The 26,108-nt window shown below is 38.3% G+C and overlaps 1 protein-coding gene across 2 annotated transcripts in view; it reads right to left on the minus strand.

Moving 5' to 3' along the window:
- USP24 (ubiquitin specific peptidase 24) overlaps window positions 1-26,108 on the minus strand; it is a 61,479-nt gene that overhangs the window by 28,896 nt on the left and 6,475 nt on the right. For both annotated transcript variants that reach the window (XM_064719459.1, XM_064719458.1), the window contains exons 2-28: window positions 20,014-20,179; window positions 18,989-19,056; window positions 17,535-17,678; window positions 16,920-17,042; window positions 16,003-16,038; window positions 15,364-15,429; window positions 13,800-13,865; window positions 12,918-12,992; window positions 12,048-12,206; window positions 10,843-10,957; window positions 10,226-10,329; window positions 8,982-9,089; window positions 8,426-8,521; window positions 8,175-8,336; window positions 6,238-6,345; window positions 5,477-5,626; window positions 4,687-4,818; window positions 4,261-4,372; window positions 3,950-4,026; window positions 2,969-3,109; window positions 2,761-2,814; window positions 2,475-2,590; window positions 1,734-1,800; window positions 1,461-1,571; window positions 983-1,081; window positions 734-904; window positions 45-130 (exon numbers count right to left, since the gene is read on the minus strand). In XM_064719459.1, the coding sequence (XP_064575529.1) occupies window positions 45-130; window positions 734-904; window positions 983-1,081; window positions 1,461-1,571; window positions 1,734-1,800; window positions 2,475-2,590; window positions 2,761-2,814; window positions 2,969-3,109; window positions 3,950-4,026; window positions 4,261-4,372; window positions 4,687-4,818; window positions 5,477-5,626; window positions 6,238-6,345; window positions 8,175-8,336; window positions 8,426-8,521; window positions 8,982-9,089; window positions 10,226-10,329; window positions 10,843-10,957; window positions 12,048-12,206; window positions 12,918-12,992; window positions 13,800-13,865; window positions 15,364-15,429; window positions 16,003-16,038; window positions 16,920-17,042; window positions 17,535-17,678; window positions 18,989-19,056; window positions 20,014-20,179 (2,912 nt within the window). The remainder of the gene's footprint in view (window positions 1-44; window positions 131-733; window positions 905-982; window positions 1,082-1,460; window positions 1,572-1,733; window positions 1,801-2,474; window positions 2,591-2,760; window positions 2,815-2,968; window positions 3,110-3,949; window positions 4,027-4,260; window positions 4,373-4,686; window positions 4,819-5,476; window positions 5,627-6,237; window positions 6,346-8,174; window positions 8,337-8,425; window positions 8,522-8,981; window positions 9,090-10,225; window positions 10,330-10,842; window positions 10,958-12,047; window positions 12,207-12,917; window positions 12,993-13,799; window positions 13,866-15,363; window positions 15,430-16,002; window positions 16,039-16,919; window positions 17,043-17,534; window positions 17,679-18,988; window positions 19,057-20,013; window positions 20,180-26,108) is intronic.

Here is a 26,108-nt window from a genome sequence, read left to right on the forward strand (position 1 = left end):
CTGAGAGCAGTTCTTTAATATTTAGTAACCATTAATCTGCTTACCTTGGCTCCTCCAGGTTGGCAAGCTGGTAAAGCATATCAAACACATTGCACACGAGAGCCATGACGACTCCAGGGAGGGATTTCTCCTGAGAATTGAGCAGAAGTACAAAGGTCTTTTTCTCCCTTCTCTGTTACATGTAAATTTAACAAAGCTCTTCACTGAAGCAAATGGCCCAGATGCCAACCTGACCCACAAAAATCCCAGCTACTTTCTAGGCTGAGACAATATTTAGATAATTTCATTTCCCTTTTAACAGTCTATTTTTGAAGTCAGCTGTTATGAAAAGCAAAATACAAAGCAGATCAAGAGTGCTCTGAACATGCCAGTTGATGCTTCTTAGTTTACTTTACTTTCACTTTTACTGCAGCTTTTTAGTAGTGAAAATGTGGAAATCTCTACCCTCAACAAACACAATCTCAAAATTAAACCAGATGGGTCCTACTTGTTTAAAAGTCCCTGCAGAGATGAATAAACACCAAGCAGGCTACCATAGGTGACAGAGTACAGATTATAAAATCCAACCTGCATGCTCAAGGCAGTTGTGTATTTAGATAATTTGTTTCAATTGAAGTTTGAAAGCAAAACCAGATTACTAAAGATTGGAAGATGTTACTGGAGCTTCTACTCTCTCCCCCATCTATCCCTGCTTCAGGAAAAATCTGAGGGAAGGCTTCAGGTCATATTGTACCTGTTCCATTGCATAGGAAGAACTAAATACACTGCTGCTGTTGCTGGAGCTGGTTGAGGAATCTGCAGAGCTCCCTGATGGAGTCCCACTTCCTGATGTTTTTACTGTAAGGATTTGTTCATCAGAGAAGCCCAGCTGATGCAGTAGTTTCTGATCTTTGTTTACTGTTAGCTGCAAGAAAGTATTTCTTTAGTTCTGGAAAAAATACTCAATTTCATCAAGAATGGGAATTCTTTGTGGTTAACATACCAGGCTGTCATTGGCAAATATCTGTATATTTTCCACAGGTGAATTCAACATCTTTGCTATCTTCCACCTGACACTTCCTACAGTTTCATTGCTATGAGCCTGTGAAATTAAACAACACTGGTTCAGTAAGTCTGCTCGAGCAGTAAATGCCAAGAAAAATTAAAATCTTCTGAAAGAGTCTTCCTGCATAGGGTGGTAAAAGTATTTTTTGTAAGAGTGTCAGGATAGGACAGCACAGAAATGCTCCAACACCCACAGTGAGCAAAAAACCTCATTTTTCCCATCCTGGAATTTAATTATCAAAATACATTTAGTCCACAGACACTTCCATATACATATTTTTAACATTTTCAAGAAGTGTTTTCAAGCTGACCGGAATCTTTATAACCATGTTACTCTATTCAGTCCAGGCATAAAACCCACCAAGAGTGGCTACATAACCAACAGTCCATGGCACACACAGGCTGGGCACACCTACCTCTATGGTGAAGGTATCTTTGGTAGACTCATATGTAACATTAAGGGTTAAAAGATGTCCATGGAAAGAGGCACCATGAGGTAGAATAGTTCTGGGAACAGAGTAAAGGTCCTATAGGAAGAGAAGGATGACAGTAAACATCACTCTTGAAAACAAAGCCATTTCTGTGATGGTGGGTAACTAGGATTGCATGTTTAAATAACTTTTACTGGTTTTTAATAAAATTGGAAGTTGTGTTCTTAGCCTTGCCTTATAGGAAATGAAACATCTTACCTCTATTGTTATCACATAACGCTCTGCCAACAGCAGCAGCCTCTCAATTATGACAAGTTTAGTTGACCTAAAGATAAACATTGAAAACAAGAGTAACTTGTCTTGCAGATTCATTTCCAACGCCCATGGGTAACTACCCTGAATTGTCTGGTTTTAAAGGCACCTCCTGAAACTTGGAGTTAATTCAGCAGAAATGAACTAGGAAAAGAGGCTCATGTTGTACTGCTTGAGATGTTGCCAGCTCAAGAGGAAGATTCATGTTTCTAAAGGTCCCACCCTATGCTCCTTTATTTAAGTTACACATATTCAGGTATAACTAAATTAAGCTTGAGGTTGAAAAAACAACCTTTTCTCTCCTAATTTAAGAGGAACCACACCCACTGCCTCAGAAATATTACATGATTAATAGGCTGGTAATAACCTGTGGGGCTTTTGTTTTGTGTTGGTTGGTTTTGATTTTGGTGAGCTGGAGGCAGGGTGGTTTTTTGGTTTTGACCTGTTGTTTTGGGTTTTTTTATATCTATTTGGCTTCGGTTTTCTTTGTTTCCTTGTTGTTTTGTTTTTAAACACAGTTTTCTCAAAATTCTCTGGAACTCCCATTGCATAGCAATTGGAATACTCAGTTGAGGAACCATCAGAATTTACAACTACCGAGAATTTTAATTAGCACTTAAAATCTTGTGGGAAGCAGCTGGGAGCAAATGTCTATTTTGTTCTTTATTCCTTGAGAGGCTGGCCTACCTGTAAGGAGACTGAACTGATGTTGCCACAGTAGGCATGGCAGTTGCTGTGAGCATTTTTGTAGCTCTGGTGACAGCGTGTGTTAATGTTGGACCGCCGAGCGCAGAGCTGGCTGCCTGCAACACAGAGCAGAGCAAGAGACAAGTCAGGATGGCCTGGAAAGCTCAGAGGACAAAAAATATTTGTGGAAAGAATATTTTTCTTTAAATGGAATTATCATATCTTTATTCTAAGATATAGAACGAAAAGAATGTAGGCACTAGAATAATTAAAATTTGTCCTTTACCTCTAATCGTGTGTAGCAATCAGCAATGAATTTCTTGTGCAGTGAAACTGAATCCTAAAGATAAAATGTACAAATTAATTAGAACTTACACTAAAATCATGGGAGCTACCCATAAACTGACAGAACCCAACAAATCACACAGCTGAACATGCAGAGTATCAAGACTTTATGAATGTCAAAGGACGTTTATGTACAAATATATGCCTACCTTTTTCAATCTGGGAGTTAGATTAATATAGCTGTAATTTATTATCAGTTGAATAGCTTCATTGGCAATTTCTTCATCGGGTGACTCCATTGCAATCTTCCAAATGAAATCCATTCCTATTAATTCCAGTTTTTCTACGCTCTACACAAGGAAGAACAACAGTAAAACATGACTGGATTTCTTACAAAAGAAGCACAGGGACAAAAGTGTTGTAAAAGCACATTTTGATTAAAACTTCAAGATTTTCTTTTCCAACATGCTGCCAAACTTTGGCACTGTGCAAAGTTAAACCAACTGCTGCACATTTGTGTATTTATACAAGGAAAAAAAATTGTTTACTGATAGATAAACAAGTTCCAAAGAACAATCTCAGTCAAGCCAACTGAAAAATTAAAAAATTTAAAAGCATGGAGAAATTTAATCTAGAATGGAATTAGTTTCAAAAAAGTCAACATGGTAACTAACCACATAATAAACCACCACAAAACCTGCTATGATACTTGGCAAAAAAATCCTGCATTTGAAGTAAGCTCTCTGTGATAAAGATCTAAAATGCCAACAGAAAACTCCTTAACATATAACCATTAATTTAACAAAAACACTGAAGGCTCAGAGTAAAAAATTACAGTAGGTTAGAATTTAAACATGATAAGTCTAACTCCCATGCAAAGAAGAAAAATAAAAAATAATTTTAAAAAAGACTTTCACTGCTAGGAACAGGAAAAAAATTACAGACTAGAACCCATGATTATTTTCAAAAAATAGTTCACCCTTCCTCCTGCAAAGTTTTACAAGCTACAAACCAGCTTTCAATTGCTGAACTGTCACGATTTTAGCTTCAGAATTTAACAATGTTAATGCTACAAGGACATTCTGGTCCTTACTATAAACATGACCATGTCAAACAGCTGCTACCTAATCCTTGTCTCTCCTCCCTGTCCCTAAGAGGACACAGGAACAAACTTGCCAGAGCAAACTCACCAGCTGAGTTCCTTGCCTCTTCAGCCGATGGTCACACAAGTTCACATTTTCAAAGAATGTTTTAAATAAACTAAAACCTGAAAATGAAAAAAGGTGCAGATTTTTTATGCTGGTCAGGCTTAGTTTCTTTGTTTAAAAAGCAAAGTTATCAAATACAGGAGATGAACTTTTCCATCTAAAAGCTCAAAATGATAGACCCCTTTATTACACTGATTTGTAGATCTGCTTAGATGGTTGATTTGAAGGCTTAGGAAGCAAATTTCTGGTATATATTTCAACTCCAAATCTGTTCACCAAATCCATTTTCTTACCATTCATAGTAATTTCATATGATTCCAGTTTAAGAATTTTCTCTTTGAAGAGCTGTTGCTGCACATCACTCTCCAGATCATGCTGCCCTTTTGTAAACCACTCAAAGCACATCTGTGAATGAAAGGCAGACATAATTTTTACCCCATTGTCACATCAAATATTTTAGTTTTATACAGCAAACTATGTCAGATACCACAGTAACTCATCTTGCAGAAGTTTTATCTACAGCAAGAGGTTCAAAATTCTCATCTCATGGTAACCTCACATGTTATAGAGGCTTCTGTAGCCTACACAAAGCATAAAATGCATGACTAGTATGTGTTTGCTACTCACACTCCACATGTCTCAACAAACACACATGCTGCTCATGATCCATTAAAATTCCTTCTGCAACCACAGAAACCAACTTTTCAAGTTTTTCTTACCTCTCGGTCCAACTCACAAACATCCTGGCCAGTTACAAGGCATTCCCAGATCTCCCTGGCACGATTCCAGCCCAAATAAAGGGTGGCTTCTTGCAGAAAAAATGCCAAAAATTTTAGATGTGCCTCCAAATACTGAGAAAGAGGAAACAAAAACTCAAGCTTAAGACTTTTTTCTCTGAAACAAGTACTCTGAACATTCTATTTTTTTTTTTTTTGCAAATTTAGCTGTCAAACAAGAGCACACTTTGAAAAGCCTAGAAACAGAAACTGTTTGTGAGATTTATTTCTATTTTAAACATATTTTGTGGCTTTGATTCTAAAAGCAAACACTGAAGTCTCCTTGGATTTGCTCTTACTTTGCTGGTGGTGGTGATATTATTTGACACTAAATCAAAACTAGTGTGGAAAAATAATTATCAAAGGATTAGCAAAAAATTGCTATTTTTGTGGGTGGCTTCTATGTGCTAATTAGCAAATCTGTTGCAGGTATTAAAAGCTTCACAACACTTTCAAGGGTATCACCTCTACCAGCAACTGAAGCTGGTGAAGAAGCTGGAAGCTGCACAGGCTTGACAACAACAGATCCTAGGATGGGGAGATCTACTTTTCACCAGGTAGAAATTTTGCTAAGGAATTTTGTAATTTTGTGTCATGTTTACACAGCTTTATTCTATATAATAACAAGGGTACAACAAGCCTTCATATAAAAGTACAACTATAAATAAAAACTAGATTAATTATTCAGCAGTGAATTTCAAAAATGAAATAAGAAGGTAAAGAAATGCGGTACCTCCCGGTAGGTGTATCGGCCATCCACCAGTGTTGCTCCCACCAGCCCTCCTGGGCCTGCCACAGATGCAGCCAAACGGTGACAGGATATCAAGCTTCCTGTCACCAACTTCACTATTTCAAAGTTTTTCTTTAAATCTTGAATAATGCTCTTGGCAATAAAAGAAAAGAGAGGAAAGATGGTTTTAAAGCGATGGTTAAACAGGGATGTGCATACAGCAATTTGCTCTTCTACAGACACACATCTCTTACCAGAAGGAGTCATGTACCCCCACTCAGAGTCAGCTGTTCCCCCTCCAAGCACCCAACCCCCGTAATGTTGGTGTTTTCAGCTTGTGCTGAAACACAAGTGCTGCAAATTGCAAAGTCCCACATATCCACACAGCCACTCTACAGCACACATGATTGCTGGTAGTTTAGTCTGTTTTCCAAGAGTCAATGTCAATTCAATTACAAAGCAGTTGGTCTAAACATTAGCCATTGTTCATTTCTTAACACCTGTTAATTATTCTACAAAAAGCTGAGAATAAAACGAATTAGTCCTGACACAGCAAACAGATTTATACATGCACAAACACACACTCACAAAGGGACAGCACAGCACCTCTACTCCAACAGTTTGTTTATGCTACATCACTAAACTACTTTTAAAATTGTTTATTAGCTAATTTATTTTTTTTTTCTAAATTCAAACTTCCATGTTTGGCTGAGCTACACAGACACAACAAAAGTTTCAACAATCTTGCCAGCATATAGCCTTACCTTGTCTTGTTTTTGGTAAGTTTGCTTAATAAACGACCGCGTGATTTCGTGGAGCTGACGCAGGGCTGGCACCACCCACACAAACTGGGGATTATTGTGCTGGGACGACTGGCAGCAGGAAAGGTAAAAACAATTACACATCTGCTACGTGCTCAACAACAGATTAACCTTTCTCTCAGACTCCTGGAAGCCTAATGATATCTGTTAAGGTTGCTGTTTCAAAAGAACAGCTACCACCTCTGCTGGCTTCAGATACTTGTTCCTCCTCTCTTTTCAAACACACTCAAAGTGCCTTTCTTCACTTTCTACAAGAAGTCCCTTGATAAACACATATGCCATTTTGCTATCCCTATTATTAAGCCCAAAGTGCCAGCTCCTTGCTAGAGATCATGCAAATTAAGTAACCAAAAAGAGCTCAGTTGCACCAGGGAGAGATGATAACCACCACCTTCCTCAATTATGGGAGATTAAACAGGTCTAAAAGGGCATAAAAGGGCAAATCCAGCCAAATGGTGTCACTGCTAAAGGAAGAGCAATAGAAGAAAGCATTTCAAATACTACTGAGGCTTAAGAGACAAGAAATTTCTGATTGGTGCTGCAAGCAGCTCCCTGATAGGAAGCAAAGGATACTTAAGCTGTATTTTGAAAGAGATCCTACAAAGAATAACCCTCCTACCTCATTTTTAGAACTGCTCATCACTTTTCTGGGAGGCTTCATTTTCTGTAAAGTTTGACCACACAGACCAGCACTGAGGTTGCTTGTTCAGAGAAGTGATGTCTGGTTTAAACACTGACAACACCCAAATACCACCTACATACTCAGAGAGGCTGAAGGAACCTAACCATAACAGAGCTCTCCACTGAAGACTCCCTCACAAATTTGAGAAAGCTGCCCTGACATTATGTTCCCTCCCAGTTTATCACTTCGTTTCCCTAATAAAGGGAAATAAGAACACCGTGTATTTTAGAAATCTGCTGTATGCTTACCCCAATCCCTTCTAGTTTACAATCACAGCTTTTGTTAATGTTTCCCACTGCAGCACCTATGTAAAAGCCCTTGCCAGAATATAATTAAAAGGAATAAGATTAAGAAAGCATAAGAGAAGATCCAAAAGAAAAAAAAAACGTACAACTTTCAGATATTGAGAACCCAAGATTTGAAATTCATATTCATGAACACACACAGAAGTGTGATCAATATCAAGAACCAACATACTATACCTCCTAAACATCTAAAATCCCCTACAGATGCTGCAACACAGACAAAACCTAATTTATCATTAAAGAAATGAACATTAAAGTACAAGCCTTTTCCTTTATTTACAGCATACTTCAAGCTGAAAAAAGAAGACAAGAGCATTCCTGCAGGCCTGAAGAAAAACTGCCTGCTATGTGAACAGTGCAGGAGAGAATATATGCAGTCTTTTAAGCCATGCACATCTCTGCTGCTGCCAGGAAACAGCACAGGCAGCTTTGGGAATGGCTTCTTTATGTTACAGGAAAAGAGTTAAATATTTAACTAAAATACAAAACTACTACAATTGAAATATTGATTTGTATTTTGAGACTTAATGGTCATGCCAGAACACATGCTTTACTCAAAATAAACTAATCTAGGCTTTCACATGAAAGGGACAGTTAAAATACTGACATACCTTTACAGTGGTTCCATTTGCAAATTCTAACCTTGGGCCCATCCTGGTAGTTTCCCATAAACTGATCACTCCTTGTGCTGAAAATTTGCTTAAAACAAAGGCAAGAGACTTACTATGAGTCTCATGATCAACAAAGTGGCTCACACAAAGCCTACCCCTCTCGAGGACTCCCCAAGGTAAGAACTTACAGATGGGACACACAATTTGTGCATCTTGAAAGAAAAGGGCAACATCGAGGCTAGATAAGATTTCATTTTGGAAAAGATAAAATAATAAACCAACCCTCTTGATATCCTCTATGCATTTGATGATGTAGCTCCTTTTGATTGCCTCTTTCACTGCATAAGCATCACTGAGGATTGTCAGGTGTTCCTCCAAGGCCTGCTGGATAAGACTACACGGCAACGTTGGAAGATGAGCCAGCTCCCAAAGTACCTCCAGAACCTGCAGGAAGAAGGGCCAGGATAGTCAGGACCTAGGGAGTACAGAGGCTACTCTACATTTAACAAATCAAAGGAAAACCATCCCCTTGCCTTGCCAGTGGTTGTTTCCACTCGCGCTTCTCGACCGATGCGCCCAATGAGGCTCAGCAACTTCTGCCTCACTCGGTCACTCTCTGTCTCCCAGCTCTGCACAGCAGAGAAATCAATGTTAGAGCATCTTATCAGGTGTTACATCTCAAGTGTACACAAAAATACAATCCACAATTGCTTTACTGCAGGAAAATCAAAATACAAACAAGTATGTTTCCACTGTAAGTATTTCCTTATTTCTGTTGCTGGGAGTTACAGCACTAATTTGCTCAACTCTTTTTTAAATACCATTAGGGATTAAATATAATAATAAAATCTCACTTTAAGTCCCTTAGGACTGGCTATCTAATGTGCTTAAAATCCAAGTCAATTAGCAAAACAGTAGCAGATAAGGTTTCTGGGTTAACATAAAAGTTAAGTGTTTTTTAATAGCAAATGTTACATTTATATAGAAAATACAAATGTATTCAAGGTATCTGCCTTTCAGTAGGCTGGATGCACAAGCACATCTCATCAATTCTCTTTCTAAGGAATTTAAATTCATGTGAAAACTTACCTTTTGGATTAGAACAAATAAATGATTGAGCTGGTCAGAGCTAAATTTCACAGCAGCTGCAGCAATAATGGTGTGTATGTTCTCAATCACAGTGGAAGATTGTCCCGACTGAAAAGGAAGAGAACACAAGGTAGGTGTTCAACCCAAACAAACCAGAGAAAAACCTTCATGTAAGCATTATCCTAGCATTATTCACACTAATGAGTGAGAATAGCAGCTTTTGACATGGTAGAAACACAAGTTCAGAGTAAACTGTCTGTGCTCCTCATTTCCCTGGCTGAGAAGTCTTTGGAATTATTTCTAAAGCAGGAAACTACAAGTCTGCCATCATTACAGCAGCTTTAAGCTGCTGCAGTGGCAGCAGTACAAACATCACCTTTTCTATTGCTTGGTGAGGTTCACGTGTGAGGTGTTGAATCTTTGAAACTCTTCCAGGCTTTACTCAAAAATGAGCAATACAAAATCTCCTCCCACACGCATGGGAGCACCATGGTAACAACAGCCAGAGAGGGGGAGGAAGTATTGCTTTTTATTAAAGAATAAAAGTGAGGGAGCTAGAATCACATTTCAACTTTGCTAAGCACTAAAGGCTTGCTACCATGCCACACAAACTGCAGACCTGACAGTGTTCAATGAGTTTAGTCTAAAATATCAACATTTGCACAGAGAAGAAAACCATTTCCTGCAGTGGAAGATAAGTTTCTTGTCAAAGTTTCCATGTGTCACTTACATAAACACTCAAACCACCTTCCCCACACAGAAATAAATTGAATATCCTTAAAGTGAAGGCCAAAAGATGACCTGTCAGTCAATTATATGTCTGTACAGGAAGGTAAATGAGAATGGAACCCACTCTCTTTAAAGTCACACTCTGACTTTAAATCCATACCTCCAGCCACAAACATTAATATCTTAGTTTGGTCTAGACAAATATTCCTGTCACCTGTTTCAGGCTGACAACCTCTTTATGCCAAGTCAAATACTTTTGCAGTTCCTTAACACTTGTTGCAAAGAACTGAACTTCATCACAGGATTCAGCAGCTGTGATACAAGAAATTTCCAGAATAATAGATTTTACATGGTAAAGGAAGAAGTAGAAGGAAATCTTTGCATTAATTATACTGCTAAAATCTCAACAGCTCCACATTGCAATAGAGATGTGTAGATAATTTTTAAAAATTCCTTAATTTGAATGTTTGTTTATAAGGTAGTCTAAAAGCACCTGCCTAGCCTTGACTGCTTACCTGAATTTTCCATATTTTAGTGAGCTCATCTAAAGATAATTTGCTGCCCAGCAGTTCAATAATTCCCTTTATACGATCACAGTATTGTGCTTGGTCTATATTACCTGTGAAACAAAGAAAGGCAACTCAATAAATGCATTTCAAACAATATTAAATACATTAATTTTATAGAAAAGAACTAATTATTTTAGAAGAGAGAACAAAGCTATCTTCATTTGGAAGGTCTTTCTTTACTGTTACAGATAAGTCTCAGTACAAAGAAAAAGAACAAGGCTGTTTCCATTTTTATTTTGTTTTGCTTCATACATCTGATAGTTCTCCTACAGAATGTTACTACTTGAGGAGAAAAACACCTCTTTTCTGTCTTTTTTAGAGGCTAACCATAGAAAAACTTTGAGTAAAAAACCCCAAGTACAGCAGAAGACATCTGCACAGATGTCAAACAGAGGACAAGATGATAGTTACACAATTTGCAGGATTTTACTTTATTTTGGAGACAACAAAACCCTTGAATTCTGGTTAATAATGCTCATTAAAGTGTATTGAAAGGGAGAGATGAGATTTTAAAATTTAAGTCATTTAAAGCATGTACCAAAAGGCTTTGGGAGAGTTTTTACCTTCCAGAGCAATTGACAGGACCGAATTCTCCACGAGCCAATTCAGCAGTCGGTCTGTGTCTATTGCATTCTTCACTGACTTGGACACAGTGCTGTCTTCTATTAATTTTGTTACCTAAAAATTGCAAAATGTAAGATTTTAACAAAAAATTCCCACCTGCATCACACACACAGAGAATGAAATCTATTCAAAAAGGCTCATGATGAAGCTTAAGTGTGAATCCTGCAATATTTTGAGTACAGAAGGTGTTTGGGATTTTTTGGGTTGTTTTTTGCATGGTGTTGGCTTTTTAACTTTTCATTTTTGTTTTTTAATAAGTTGTTTAAAGGCAAATTCCTAACCAGAAACACCATGTCATCAGTCTCTGATGCAGCAGAATCTTATTCTCAGTCTGACACAGAAAAGCTGGCCTGTGCTGCCAGGTATCTTTCTACAGATATGCCAGAAGTAGGTTATCTCAGGCTTCTGCTTGTTACACTCAAATCAGTGTCCTACTTTTTATCCAATACTGAACTGATACAGGCTCCTCACTTGAGGGAGAAAAAGCACATTTCTGCTAAAATCTTCAAAAGCTGCACTTTTATAAATTCACCACGGATACACAGCATTTATGATTAAGAACCAAACAGCAATGAGGTTTAACATCTCAATATTCTCATAAACAGAGAAGGAAAAAAGCAGCAAAGATGGACTCTGAAATGCTACAGTGTTCACATACAACTGTAATAAAAAATACAATATAAATGCTACAATTATGTAGTGCAATGACATGATACGAGTGGACTGAAACATCAACATAGGTTGTAAGTCCCATTTGGTTTCTTTTCTGTTTCCTCTCAGTGAAAGAAAAAAAATGGGATATATTTCAGGATGCTCAGCATTATCCCAGAGTGAATATTCAATGAATAGCATAGACCACTGCTTATAATTAAATCTAAAATTGCATTTCTTACAATAGTGCACTTCTCAAACTGTGTCTAACTGGGAAGCCTTGCAGTGGCTACTAATGCTATAAACAACTCCTGTTACATTAACTTGTTTTGGTGTTTATTTTGAACCGAGCTTTTGCTAAGGCAACACAACTTGCAAGGAGATATTGCACCATCTCTACTTAAGGCTGTGGTTTCAGTGGCTTATTAACAACTCATCCTACCGAAACCCATGCTCATGTGCACACACAGAGCCAGACAAAAAGCCAACCTACCTCTTTGAGGGAATTCATTTTTGCACTGAAGTGGGGGGATTTCAACATGCGCAGCAGAATGTCCAGCCGCAAGTCATCGACCGCCGTGACCAGGTCAGGCTGGAAGCGCATACACAGCAGTTTGATCCCAGACAGGAGCTCAGGGATACTCACCAGCCTCTGTTTGAAACAAAACAACAAAAAAGGGACAAACAGAGCCATTGGTACTTTTGCTATTCTGCTATGGATGTCAGTAACTCGCAAAGAGTAAGTTTAGTGACCAAACAGACTGGTTAATCAAAACACAGTACCTGCTACATATGAAAGCATTGCTTGTACAGTAGAAATTTTAAGATAATTAAACCTCTTGTTAAAGGTTTAGATTTGGTAAATTGCTCTCCTTTGGTCCAACAATCTATGAATACTTTCTTGTTTAAAATTAACTATTTATAACTAAGTAAAAAGCCAACACAATTTAATGGAACTGAATGTCAAATTCAGGGTAATGCAGGAAGTAGCCACAAGTTACAGACACTTTACTACCAAATTCTCAGAAGCAAACAGCTATTGCAACAGTAATATGAATTTAACAGACTGCAAGTCCGTAAATATCTTTGAGTCAGAGAAGCTGCTGCACAAGGGGACCAACAAAACCAAAAATTTGATAGCAACAGCAGAAAAATATTTAAGAAAGGGTCATAAACCGGATATTTGCTGAAAAGGGTATTGAATGGAATTGGATAAATGCATTTTCACTATGTCATTCAGTCAGAATTCAGAACAAGCTGTATTCCTGCCAGTGAGAAGAAAGCTATTGTTCTAATTTACATTGACAGCATTTCCAAGACACGCAGGAAGTTCTTCCTAAATATTTAATATGTAAAACATTACCTTGTCTTTCAAGTCCTTCTCTTCTACATTCTGTACATATTTAATCATTTTATGAATGACTGGATCCAGCATGGGCTAAAGAACGTGAGAAAAGGCACGACAATCATTTTAATGCTTCCTGAAATCAATTGCATTACTTGAAAGACGTGACTGCAGCAAAAGGAAATACTTAGCTGAAAGCTCACCACTGCCTTAGAGATAAAGCAACACCTACAACAAAGATAAAGCTATCCTGGTAGCTGTGTCCAGGAAAATAAAAAGCAATTAGAGTAAGAACCCATTTCAGACCATTGTAATGCAGGTCTGCAAATACAGATAGACCAATTGACCTGTAAAAACACATCAGATATTAGCTGCATGTGCCTCTCTTACTCCCAGGGGTTTCTAAACTACATCCTCTTCAAATAAAGTCTTTCAGTCACTTGAATCAACAGTTTTTGGTGGTGAGGGCAGGAGTGAAGCCTGGAGTACACTTGCACATACAAAGAGATCCTGGTGAATTTTTTTCCTGTACCACAATTTTTGCAGTGTAAACTCTCCTATCCACGTCCTTCATCTCAGCCAGAGAGTTAAACTGAAAGCAAAGTTCATCCTTCAGGCTGGATTCTTTCCCCACATGGCTTCTACTGCTTACTAATAGCAGTGGTAAAGCCCCTCACTGCTGCAGATGTAGATACATGACTACAGATAATTGCTTGGAAAATTAATCTGAACATTGTCTGAGCCCTTTACTCATCACCTCAGCGTGCTCAAAATGGTTCTTGTACTTTCTGCAACGTGAGGTTTGAAGGCTTTTCAAATTAGTCACCAGATTCACACCAACACAGTTGGAAATTAATTTTCAGTCCTCTTACAAGCCAAGTCATAACAAAGACATTTTACCTGTACTACAGAAGAGTTAAGATACTCTGCACAAACTCCAAATGGCTGAACTAATGCAGAGATTGCCTGAAAAAAAGACAGCAAGTATTTAGGTGCATATTTAAGGAATCTTTTCATAGTAATATAGATTAAAAGGCAAATAAAGGTGAACAAGTATAATTTATATTATGTATTTCCAGTCACTTGCTATGATTGTTTTTGGTGTGCAAGTCCTTTACAACAACACATGGTTTCAGAAAGATTTACTCTATGGCACGCAGTAGAGTATGTGCTATGTATTATATATGGCATACAGTATGTGTTACATATTTTTGTCTGAAATAAAAAATGCCTTCCCAGTTTTCTCTAATCTTGGTCCTCTCATCACTCTGTTCAGTGTTCTCTGACAGATCCTGTTTCAGTCACAGAAATAAACAGACGGAAAGGAACATATCACATTTTGCTTGCTCTCTACAGCAATCAAAAGTGTGAATGCAAAATTTAAGGTTAAAGCCATATGGCAAATTTCTTTCCCAAAGCAATACGTGGGAGAAAGCTTTTGTAAATGTGTCATATACATGTCAAGATCTCTTCAATGCATGATTTTAAAGTGGTATCTATCGTCAAGAAATTAAATGTATAAAAGCATTTGTTTGCCAATAAATAAGACCAAAATCAGTTTCTTTTCACACTGGATCAAGAATTGTGGAACTGAGTGTGCAGCAACGCAATCCAAGGCCCAGATTAATGACGCTGACCCAGATTTCCTTCCTAAACAGGCAATTATTAATCATTAAACAAAGTCAAGTCAAAGTTTCTATTACAGAACTGGCATGTATATCAAGGTTTTCCTTATTCTTCTGTCAAGCTGACATATGAATCTATCTCAATACAAAGCAGAAAATATCAATACCCCAAGAAAAGAAGTTGAATTCCCTCCAAGTGGCATGTCACTGGAAGCAGACTGATTTTATACTGGGGGACAAGGTTCCAGATGACATAGTTTTCCTTTAGCCTCCTCATTCTCCAAAGCTTGAAAGAATTGGAAGTCTCCTGAATATAGGTTAGGAAGCTAAAACTAACCAAGTTAGACTTCATCACCAAAAATAGCTTAGCTCCGTTGAACCAGTCAGTTTTAAGACACTGCTCTTGAAAAGTTGTTTAGGATTAGACACTGTCTGTCTTCCTAAGGATTTTTTCCTTAACAGTGATTTCTATAATAAATGACAGAAGTCAATTTGCTTTCAGCTAAATGCAGCTATGGGTGCAGTAAACAGAAAACCAGGGACATACTGGTGAGCATACAACAAAAGTACTTTGATTGATGTCTAACCAGAAGGCTGAATGCTAGCAGCAAGGTACACTAATTTCTCCTCTCCTCTGTGAAGTCTTAATTGCTCTTCTGTCAGAATTCTTATGTACAACCTCACCTGACCTCCAGCCTGACAGCACTTCTCCAGGGCTCTGTGGGAGTGCTGCTCTGGTACCAAAGAAAAGGTAAAAGCACTGCCAAAAGGGACACTGCTGGTTCTACATGAAAGGGAAAATGGAAAGGGAGAAGTCTCATGACAGAAGATGGACTTACCCCAAGTTCAATATCTTCAGAATTGAGTTTGGACTGAATTGCTGAAAATCCACCCAACTCCGCAAACTGAAATAAAATAATCAGTGTTACACAGTGAATTACAGTATTTTATCTTTTAAATAAGATTATAGAAAATATTCCACTGACAGTTCCTGAGATGCCAACAAGCGTCCTTTACCATGGAACATCCTATCCAAACAAAGCTTTATATTTTCATGGGAATGCAGGGACACACTGGGGAATGCAATGCAACTATTCATGATACCAGGGTAAGCATCAAGCTAGAAACTCTGTCCTGAGTAAAAATGGACAGAGGGAAGAAAGGTAGACCACACAGAGCAACAGCTGACTGGACTGGCAGTTTTGCCTTGGGGAACCTTTGACTGCAGCCTCAGCTGGGCTCTCAAATTCCTCTAGTCATAGATACCACATTGGGGTAAAAGTGCTCAGGGGAGAAGGCAGCAACTCAACAAGCTACATTTTACAAGGCAGGATTAAAATATCACCCTATTTTTTTTTGTGGTTGTCAGAAAAGTGATGAGTGAAAAAACAAGGGGAAGGTGAGGAGGGAGAAGAAATTACCCCTGAAGACCAATGAATTCAAGTGACAAACAACAATTCTGGTTTACATTTACCTACCCTGTTTACCAGATCCACCAGCCACCCATGAGGCTCCTTGAACAATAAGAATAGGAACAAATTAGCAGCTGCAACATCAATGCTAAACATTTGTCTTCTGAAACAGACATTTGGACACACGTTCAGCACATCAACCCACGCCTCAAATGGATGCACTATTACACAAATAAAGCAGTGTTTGTAACAGCTCCTGTATTAAGTGTAGCTGGAGCTCTGGTTGGTTCTCATGAGCATCATCCTGTTTTGGACTCTGCCTGACATCACTGCCCATGTGCTGTGGCAACAGATCACATTGTGGCTGCTGACTCACAAGCAACTGTATTTATAGCACTGTAGCAGTGTGGAACATTACTTCCCCAAAGCAGCAGATGTAGAATTTTCTTTCTACGGCCACAAACTTGTTTCCTGAAGGGGAAATCAACTCCATGATGCTGTTTTGTCCCACCCATCTGGAACAACTGTGACAAGATAGTGCAAACCTCAAAAACTGCCTCCTTGCCAGTGTGTTTGAGTTGAAGATATTTTATCCTTGGCTGTCAGAAAAGCCTGAATTCTCTACCAGAACTAGACACTTGGAGTTATCCTGGTCATTTCACATTCAACAACCAAACAGATGTCAGTCCTTAAATACACAGACCCACCCGTTGTGTGCTTCATGTCTAAAGCAAAACACAGATTGTTGTGCTACTTTAGACATGAAAGTTCACCCATTTCTAAATGCAGCCTCTAACAGAGAATTGGAACAACTTGAGAGCACAAATTAATGTCTACAGACAAACACACACTCCACATCTATTTGCAGTAATTCGTGGTGACATATTTAAACTTTGTCTTACAAATACCTACTAAACAAATAATCTTATCTGAGACAAAGACATCCACCCTAAAATTAGTTTTTAGGGCATGGCCATGCTTACCTTCTGAAAAGTGGATATGGGTGAGACAGCATGCATGTTGCCCTCCCCAAAGACTTCTGCCCAGTTTCTCTGGCACACCTTCATTCTGTTCTTGAAATGATATTCATTGTCGGGATTGAATGCCTTCAAAGAAAAGCCCATGGCAATGAACAGGTGCCTTATGCCACTTTCAAAACTTATCTTGATAATTGTTTTAGCCGAGCATTCTCCTGGCTGACAGTTAAAGATCTAGCAAAAAATAAAGCTGGATACAAGCCCCCTGCTCCCACCTCTCAGTTCTCAACATATAAAGCATTTTGAAGCCTTTATATATCCAATAACCCCATGAGCCAGAGGTCCATAAAACAGAGAACTGAACTCAAAGCATCAGTTTTAAAAAACAAAGAGCAAAATGACAAAAAAGTGATATATTTTTTTTAAACTGCTGGTTTTCAGAAGTTTTGAACAGCACCTACTCCTGTGAATTGCATACTGGATGTAAAATACCTGCAGCAAACAATGGCTGCAGATTTTAAGACAATGAACTACAACCTAAACAGCTGGAAAAAACATCAGCTGCATAACTACAAAATGCCAAATACCCAGATATTAAAACTGTATCAGAGGGTCAAATACCATTGTAAGCACACCAAGCAGGCCCACGGGGATGGGATCTTGTTTTACTCTCTCTGCAACCAGGTCCACCAGCAGCATGAGCATGTTGTAGATTCCTTCATGGATTTCGGTTCCCCACTTGTGAACAGCACTGGACGTCAACAGCTAACAAGGAAAAAAAAGGCAGTTTTTAAAAATTTGGAGCACAATCAAAAACAAGGACAAATTTATCAACTCCTGTGACTCTTTTTTCAGAATAAATGTTTCCTTGGAATGCACTCGTCACTATCTGGTGTGTTTGTCAGATGTTCTTTCTGCACTAATGGCTTAAGAGTTAACTCAATTTGTAATTTTGCAGAAGAACACCTTAAATCACAGATTATGACAGAAAATAAAATCTATCTAAGCATTTTCCATTTGCATGCACTAGGAGAGATTGTAACCTTTGCAAAGAACAACCACTATGAAATGAATCTGTCTGCAGATTGAACACACAACTATTAAATCTTGAAACAGGCAGCCATAAAGCTGCACTGATTCAGCTGAGGTAACCATTTACCAATTCGCACTTTTTGAGCAGCTTCTATTGGAAAACAAAGCACATGCAGCAGGAGAAAGAGGTATTTAATGCTGCTCCCACCTACTGAAACATGTTCTTTAAATCTGGTTTCATGGTTGTTTATAAAGGACACCTGGCTGCCATCTGCAAATTCATTTAATTTCTGCTGTGTCTGAACAGAAGCAGATAAAATTAATACCTTAAATACAATCACTTTTTGTAACATTAATAGAGTTTCTTGTAAATATTTCAGCAAATTGTAATTCAGCACATCCTGAACTTAGATTTCTACAGATTATCCTTTTGGAGGAACAATCTACATTGTTTATTTCATATGCAAAAAACATCAAGTGATGTTAAACTACTGTATGTAAGATTAGTACTCTGATAATAATATGGAAAAAGAACTTTTCCCTTAAATTTCTGCCTTCCTTAAATGAAGTTATATTCTCAGTATTTTAACACTAGGACCAAGTAACTTTTTAAAGGGTATGTGTGCTTTTTTATACATATGGACTAAATACTGGGCAGGAAATACACACAGTACCTAAAGTGCATGGAATAGTGGCAAGTCAATTAGTTTGGGGAACTATATAAGGCAAATTCAAAACAGCCCAGAGAAACACAGGGCATTGAGAACAAACCTCTCTTTGGGCTCTGGTAATTACTATAGGGCTCTTCATTTAAGAAAAAGAAAAAAAGAAAAAAAGCTAAGTGCTAAAGTTGGCCAGAGTTACAGAATTGGAACCCTGTATGATTTAAATTTAAATTTCTATGATTTTAATCTAGGAAAATATTTTGAGTGTGATTTTAATCTAAGAACCCATTCAGTAGTTTTAATTTTTGGATTACAAAAGACTATTTCCACCATGAACAACACAGAGAAACACTGAATTGGCCTGCTGTACCTACTTACCTTTTTAAATGCTTCAGGCATGCATCTGTCCATAAACCTCTTGCAATTCTCATCAGAATCAGAAAGACCTTTACAGAAAAGAGAGTTCTTTTTAACAGTACTTTAAAAAAATCACTTTTTAAGATGACCTCAGAGACCTTGTGGCAAATTTGAAGGAACACCAACCCAAATTAGCAGTAATAAAAGTGCTACTGCTCCTTCATAACTAGTGTGCTTTTTAAGCCACAAAAAGCATGACTTGAGAGAACCTGCCTTTCAGAACTAAGAATTAATTTCCCAATACCTTTTACAGGTTTTTCAAGCATTATTAGCACCATAGAGTTTACAATTCATACATTACTGATGCTTCACAGCCTCCCTCCAAAACCAAATTAAAGCACAGCCTTTTAACACAGATTGCAAACAGAGAAGCAAAAACCAGAACCACTTAACAACTTCTATTCTTCCAAGAGATTACAACATTCCTTTAGTCTGCCATCAGGCATGGCTGAAAATCTATCTTGTACTCTCATTATACACCAGTTGTTGGGTGTGGTGCCTCCCTAACACTCTTAACCCCAGCCAAAGTACTGAATAAGAAGAGTCAAATTCAGATGTAATGCAATATAAGCACTTCACTCATACAAAGTGAAAAGCAACCACTTATACAAGAATGGTACAGCAGGGACTGAGATGACAGCTTGCTTTTATGAATGGAAAATACCCAGCACAAGGAAAAAAAAAGAGTAATTTAGTTCTGAAAAGATGTAATTCCCACAATTATTAGAACATAAAGAAACATGTGTGCCACTTTTTGAAAAAAAATTAAGCAAACAGATTACTTTAGAGAGAAAGAAAAGAGATCAATGATGTTTTTACAGCATTGGGTAGAACAGTTCACTGTTAAACACTTTCCCAGAGATGTGATTGTTGTGCAGGGTGCAAGAAAACAGCAGCAAGATTAAAGTGAAAGACACAACTGCCCAACATTTTGTCTGTGACACCCTCTGAACAGATAATCTGTGCAATTGTGAAAGGGAACTTACCCAGTCTGGCCAGGTAGGTGGATGCAATTAGGCACTTGCCTAGAGACTCCTCCCTCTTGTAGGGTATGGACCAGTGATCTGTCAAAACTCTGCTCTCCAGCTCATACAAGTTGGTTGTTGGAAATTCAATCCCTTCACCAGAGCAATTCCCATTTTCATCATTTTTCTGCAGGTGAAAAAAATAAAGTTCAAGGGAACCAGTTTCCTAAACACATTAAAGGGTTTAGAAAAGGCAGCTGTGGTTGTAACAAGCATGTCAAATTCTCAACCCTGAGGCTCCTTGCGTTTTTCAAAGTAGAATTGAATATTTCAATTTGAATTGAAGGGATTACATACCTGGAGTATTTCATGGAGGTGATAAGTACCATGTTTACATAACTAATTGCTAACTAATTGCCAATTTAAGCAGCAAATCTTGTTCCATAGCATATCAGATCCTAGAGCCAGGTGATAAGTACTTCCAGTCCCTGGAGACTGTAAAGTACAAATTTTGATCTGCAAAAATAGATCTGCACATTAATCCTCTGTTCAACAACTCCTGTAGAATATGGGAATAGTTTACTCTTAGGGAAATCCATTTCACCCCATCACACTAGAAATACAGGATACTGTTTCAGTACATCAAGCTTTTATTTTACTAACTAATAACCTAATGAAAAACAAGAAATATAGTTGTCCAACAAGGTAATGTAATTATCGTTCTCCTGAAGTCATAATGAGTTACTGGCAAATATTCTGGAAGGTAAGAGGGAAAAGGCAAGCAGGTGACTGCAGCTAAGCTTTACAGGTTTCCTTGCTAGGGGCACTGAAGAGCAGCTATTTCTGTGTCCAGGACACAGAATTACCCCCTGCTCTCCTCCAAGTGCCATATGAGGTAACTGCCCCAGCAGTGCCAAAGAAAGAGTAGACAAGTTATTCATTTATTTTCTTTTGTTTATTTTTTAACCTGCCATAGATGCCAGGTACCCAATGTGTCAAAGAGTTCACATGGACTACCTTTCCCTGCCTCCACAAGAGCAGGCAAAGCCAGCAGGAGAAAGGACAGAATGTCTGGGTCAGGCCTGGCAGCGAGCAGGAGCCACTGCCAGAGACAGTGGAAAACAAGTGATGGTAACAAGATCCCACTGAGAAAGAAGCCAGGGACATGGAGGGAGGAAGGACAAGCAGGAAACATTCCACAGTAAAAACCAGACAGTGTCAGGAAAGTGAGTGGAACAACTAGAAAGGAATAAACCAAAAGAACTGAACTCTGAAGGAGATGGTATACCAAGAACAAAATCAATGTATGCACACAAGTGTGCTTCCAGCTCTCTCACTGCATTTGCTATTTGTAGGATTAGACCTGTTTTTAAAAAGTAAATGTGTCATTCACTTTCATAATGGTTCAAAACTATTAAGCCAAGGGAACAGCAATTGTGCAGAGCTTAACCTTTAAAGTTCACGGACAGCACGTGGGCTGGACTTGCTAACGTTCTGCAGAGCAGCAGGACAATTTATAGGAGCAGAACACTGCTCAGAAAAAACCACATATTGGTGCCTGGGAAATAAAGTGCTGCCTTTCTGTAACCCCCTACTAAACACTTTGTGCCCAGTTTGTCTTTATGGGAGGTTGTACTTTAGCAGACCTGAATATCAGCTTCAGAAACTGTGGTCACCTGATCCAGCACTGATTATGGATGCCTGATGTAATTCCCATCTAGCGAATCACACCCTGTTTAAATACTTCAGGTTTTGGAGGAGGGTTGTTTGAAGGTCTGCATGAAAAGACACTGAAATTATCTAGAAGCGTTTTTTAGAAATTAAACTATTAATTATACAGCTTCTGTAAAGAACACTCATGCAGAAAACAAAACCATTTCCTACAGAAAACAAGTGTGCAGTTACAAAGAAAGTGCTCACAGTAACAGAGCAGGAATGAACTTTTAGTATAAAAAAAGCAGACTGAGTATAACTTCAAAACCCAATTGCTGGGTGTTCAAGGACTACAGCTCAGCCTCCACTTGTAGCCAAGGAAAGCAACATTTCAACAAATGTTACAGAAACAGAGCAACAGTTGCTTCATTCCCTGGAGGAAAGCATCACCATTAAATAAACGCTGCGACAGCAACTGGCATCTAAAGAGGTGCAGAACAGCAATGCAGACCCCTTCAACTATAGATGAAAAACTCCACTTCTTGTTCTGCTTTCCCATCTGCATCCCAGCAATGCTGCTCATTAGTTGCCTGTTTCCACACAAGTGATTGCCAGGGTCCGTGACACAGAAATTCACACAGAAAGTGAAATAATACATGTTCTTCACTGTGCATTCAGCTCCCACATTATCCTAAATTATGCTTAGAACACATCTGGACTATTGCTAGATTGAGTCTACCAACAGTGCAGTGAAAAGAGGGTTTTACACAAAAAATGAGCGTGGTATTTGGAATACTGCCCTATAGTAATGGGAGCTGTTTGCATTGAAGGAACATGCTTTTGGCACTTTCCAGGAATTAGAGGCAATGAGGCTTCTTGCTTGACAGTGCTCTGCTGCTACTAAAACCATGTGCAGAAAGTATCAAGTTCATGTATTAATTTTAGAACACATCACATCCACATAGCTCCACAGCGACTGTGAAACCTGTGACAGTCTCAAACACACACCCAGGCAGTTTAAAACCCAAATTCCCCTCCAAACCATTAATAAACTGAACACTCTGCATTTCTGGGACATTACAGATATGTTCACATTATATTAGTGCAGACTGAGCTGTGTTTCTTAAACAAATCCACGACAAGAAACAGTCTCTTTAAAGACTTACTGCTGCTCTTTCATAATTAGTGTCTTTCTGCACATGAAAAAGCCCAAACTGTTCACCCATCCAATTTTTAAATTGATTTTGGCACTGCTCTTTAAAGTGAGAGATTTATTAGCAGCAGCTGCTGCAGCAAGGTGAAACATCAGCTCAGTTCTTGCATCATCTTATGCTGGCTGGAGATCTGCACACAGATCTCACACTCCAACACAGCCTGCGGAATTCACTTCTCTGCTGACACTCACAAATGTAACACAGCCCTGAACACCACAATTAATGCTCTGTAACTGAGGAGCTCAGGAACTGTCACTGCAAACTCTACTGACAAAGATTTTGAACAAAAATTATGGTACATGCAAAAGTAAATAGATACAAGGCCATGACAGCCATCCAAAAAGTGATTTTCTCAATCTTGGCTTTGGGGAATTATGTGGGGTTTGTTTACTTGTTTCTAAATAAACATATATAGAGAGGTAGCTCCCTCCCCTCAAACAGGTGACTTCAGAATGGTGTCTGCCATTTGATGATGATCTGTATCAGGACTCTGCAATTCTGGCTGAACAGACTTAGCACTGGACTGGTCCCCAGCATGGTAAGGATTTGTACAGATGTTCTTCCATAAAATAGCAAAGAGCAAGAAAAGCCCCCAGCCCTACTCCTGGTAACCAATGGGTCAAAGATAAACTGTCTAAAAGGCCATTACAATCACTCTTTTCTGCAGTAGGAAGTCATAGTGCACATCATAAATCTGTGGCTATTTCTGCAGCTGAAATAGTGACACCAACAAACTTCTGCTGACAAACCTTTAACACAGTTTTCCATGCCTTCTGAGTATATCCTATTGCACAAAAGCCCTGAAGATCCCCTCGTTCTAACAGTCTTGGCTCTTCTGGCTTATTTTCAAGGTGTGAAAATGCAGTTATGACTAAACACACACACAGGCTCCCAGGAGAAATACCCTCACAGGAACAGGCTCAAGCACTGATTCAAGATTCCCTCTCTGGGGACCTGGCACCTCCCAGATTTGCTTGCAAGGCTGAATAAACAAAAATTGTTCAACATCTGATCAATAAAGCATTGCTTAAATCTGTAGCATAAAACCTTCCACTCAAGAGTAACAAAGAACAAAGATTAGCACAAAAACTGAAATATGATTTAACTTTAATTGCCAAAAGGTCACAGTTTAAAGCTTCAAAATGTACTCATGCAGTATTCAGCTAATTAACTCATCAAACAGTGTTTAACTAAAGCCACTGACAGTTCTCATACCAGTCTCTTTACATAAAATAACAATGAGTTTAAGACTTGTTTTGATTCTATTTGGCAGCCTTAGTAATGAAATTACAGTCAAATCATAATTTAAATTAGTTAATTTGATTTAGATAAGAGGCTACCAACAGAATCTATTATCACCATAACCAAGTCACATTATGTGCTCGTGAATCCAGTATAACTTAGGAAACAAAACCCCAAAGTCTTGTTTCTTTCAACAAGCAACAGGATCACACTTTCTAAGACACCAGCAGATCAAGCAGCTACCTCCATCTCATGCCTCTCTAATAAGTCATTTTCACAAAATAACCATAGTTTTATAGCCAAAACCCGAGATTTTTGAAGTTTCATTGAATTGTTAAACAGAAAACAACCACAAAACCTTGTTACTATGTACCTACAAACAGGACAAAGTTTAACTGCTCTGAAAAGCAGTAATGAAAAAAATGCATAAAGCCAGAACTAGCAGCCAAAAATTTTAAGTCCACCTTCAGATTTTAATCACAGACATAGATATATAAAGAAATCAATTTTCCAATGGTACAGCTTTTCCAGCTGCCAAGTGTCAGCAGGGATGCTCCCCTCTGCACAGCACTGCTGTACCACTCACAAGCGTTTGCAGAGCACTGCAGTGCTCAGGTGGAGGCAAGGTGAGAGAAATACATCAAATACCCATAAAAACAGAGCATTTCTCTGCTCTGATGTACTGTGCCCATCAATTTGTGGGAGAAGCTATGAGTCCTGAAGTCATGACCTGACAGTCCCTCCACCTGCCAGACTATTGATTAAAGCGGTTTTTAGTTTCACACCTGGATGTCAAACCTTTCTTTCTGTTAATTAACTCCTAAAAGGGGGATATTCTGTTACCTAGAACTCAAACACAAGTGTAAGAATTCAAAGCCTTTCAAATACCTTGAAGCTACCACCTTACACTTACACATAAACACTAAGAACAAGGTCCTGAATGTCTAAAAAAATTGTTACATTTTCATATGTGTAACCTATTTGCTTTTTATAAACTGGTATTTCAGATGGTTAAAGAACTTTTGTCTCTTGTTAAGAGGCAGATGTGGGAACAAAAATTGGAGCTGCCTGTTCCTGCACTCAGATTGAACCCACTGGACCCACACTGCTAAGAGCAAGCTTGGAATCCTCTTGTGAATACGTCAGTATTAGTAAGACTCAAAAAATGGTGTCATGTATGGAATTTCCATGTTATGTTTCTTGTCTGGCAATAAGAAAACCCACTGTGATTTCCTGAATGTTTTACTGACAAACAGACATTTACTTGCAAAGTATTGTCACAGTTTTAAACTGTTTTAAGAGATACAGCATCTCTTAAATCCTTGAATTTTCATCCAGAGAAACATATTGGGATGCAAAAATTTTAAGTGCAGCAACAGACAGGAATGTTTATTGTTGTTTATGTTTTGCTAGGAGAACATAAGCTTGTTGGTGAGACACACAGATGTTTTGTTTTGTTCTTTTTTCACAGAAAGGAAGCTCTTGAAATTTCTACTATGGACTACTTTACACAAACAAATACAGTCTTGTCTCAAGAAAAAAATACCAGTATTTTGTCATGCCAATATAAGAGGATGATACCAGTCTACTACTAAAGGAAAAGAAATCCCATTTTACAGACTCTACCTAACTGAAGTTGATCTGGACTCTCATTCCATCATAGAGATGTCCTAAGAAAAATCCAATTTATTTAGTGAACTTTCTCACAGAAGGTTTCAGACACTGACCTTAACTGAGAGTTGCACTAGGACACCATCAAGGATGCATGGATATATATAATTTGTTATAATCCTTAAGGTTTAGTCTAAACCCTTAGTAGCTGTAAAGGATTATAACAAATTATAACCAGAAAAACCCTATGGCTCCACCTTCCCTCTGCCCCCCATCTCTCACAACCAAGAACTGTGTAAGTCTGGGAATAAGAACAAGATATAAATTAAAAAAAAAAATACAGCAAAGCTGAGAATTAACTCAGAGTTTCTGAAAACATGGCTTGTACTCTCTCCC

This window comes from Zonotrichia leucophrys, chromosome 8 (genome assembly GCF_028769735.1).
Source record: "Zonotrichia leucophrys gambelii isolate GWCS_2022_RI chromosome 8, RI_Zleu_2.0, whole genome shotgun sequence".
In the NCBI taxonomy this organism is placed as follows: Eukaryota; Metazoa; Chordata; class Aves; order Passeriformes; family Passerellidae; genus Zonotrichia; species Zonotrichia leucophrys.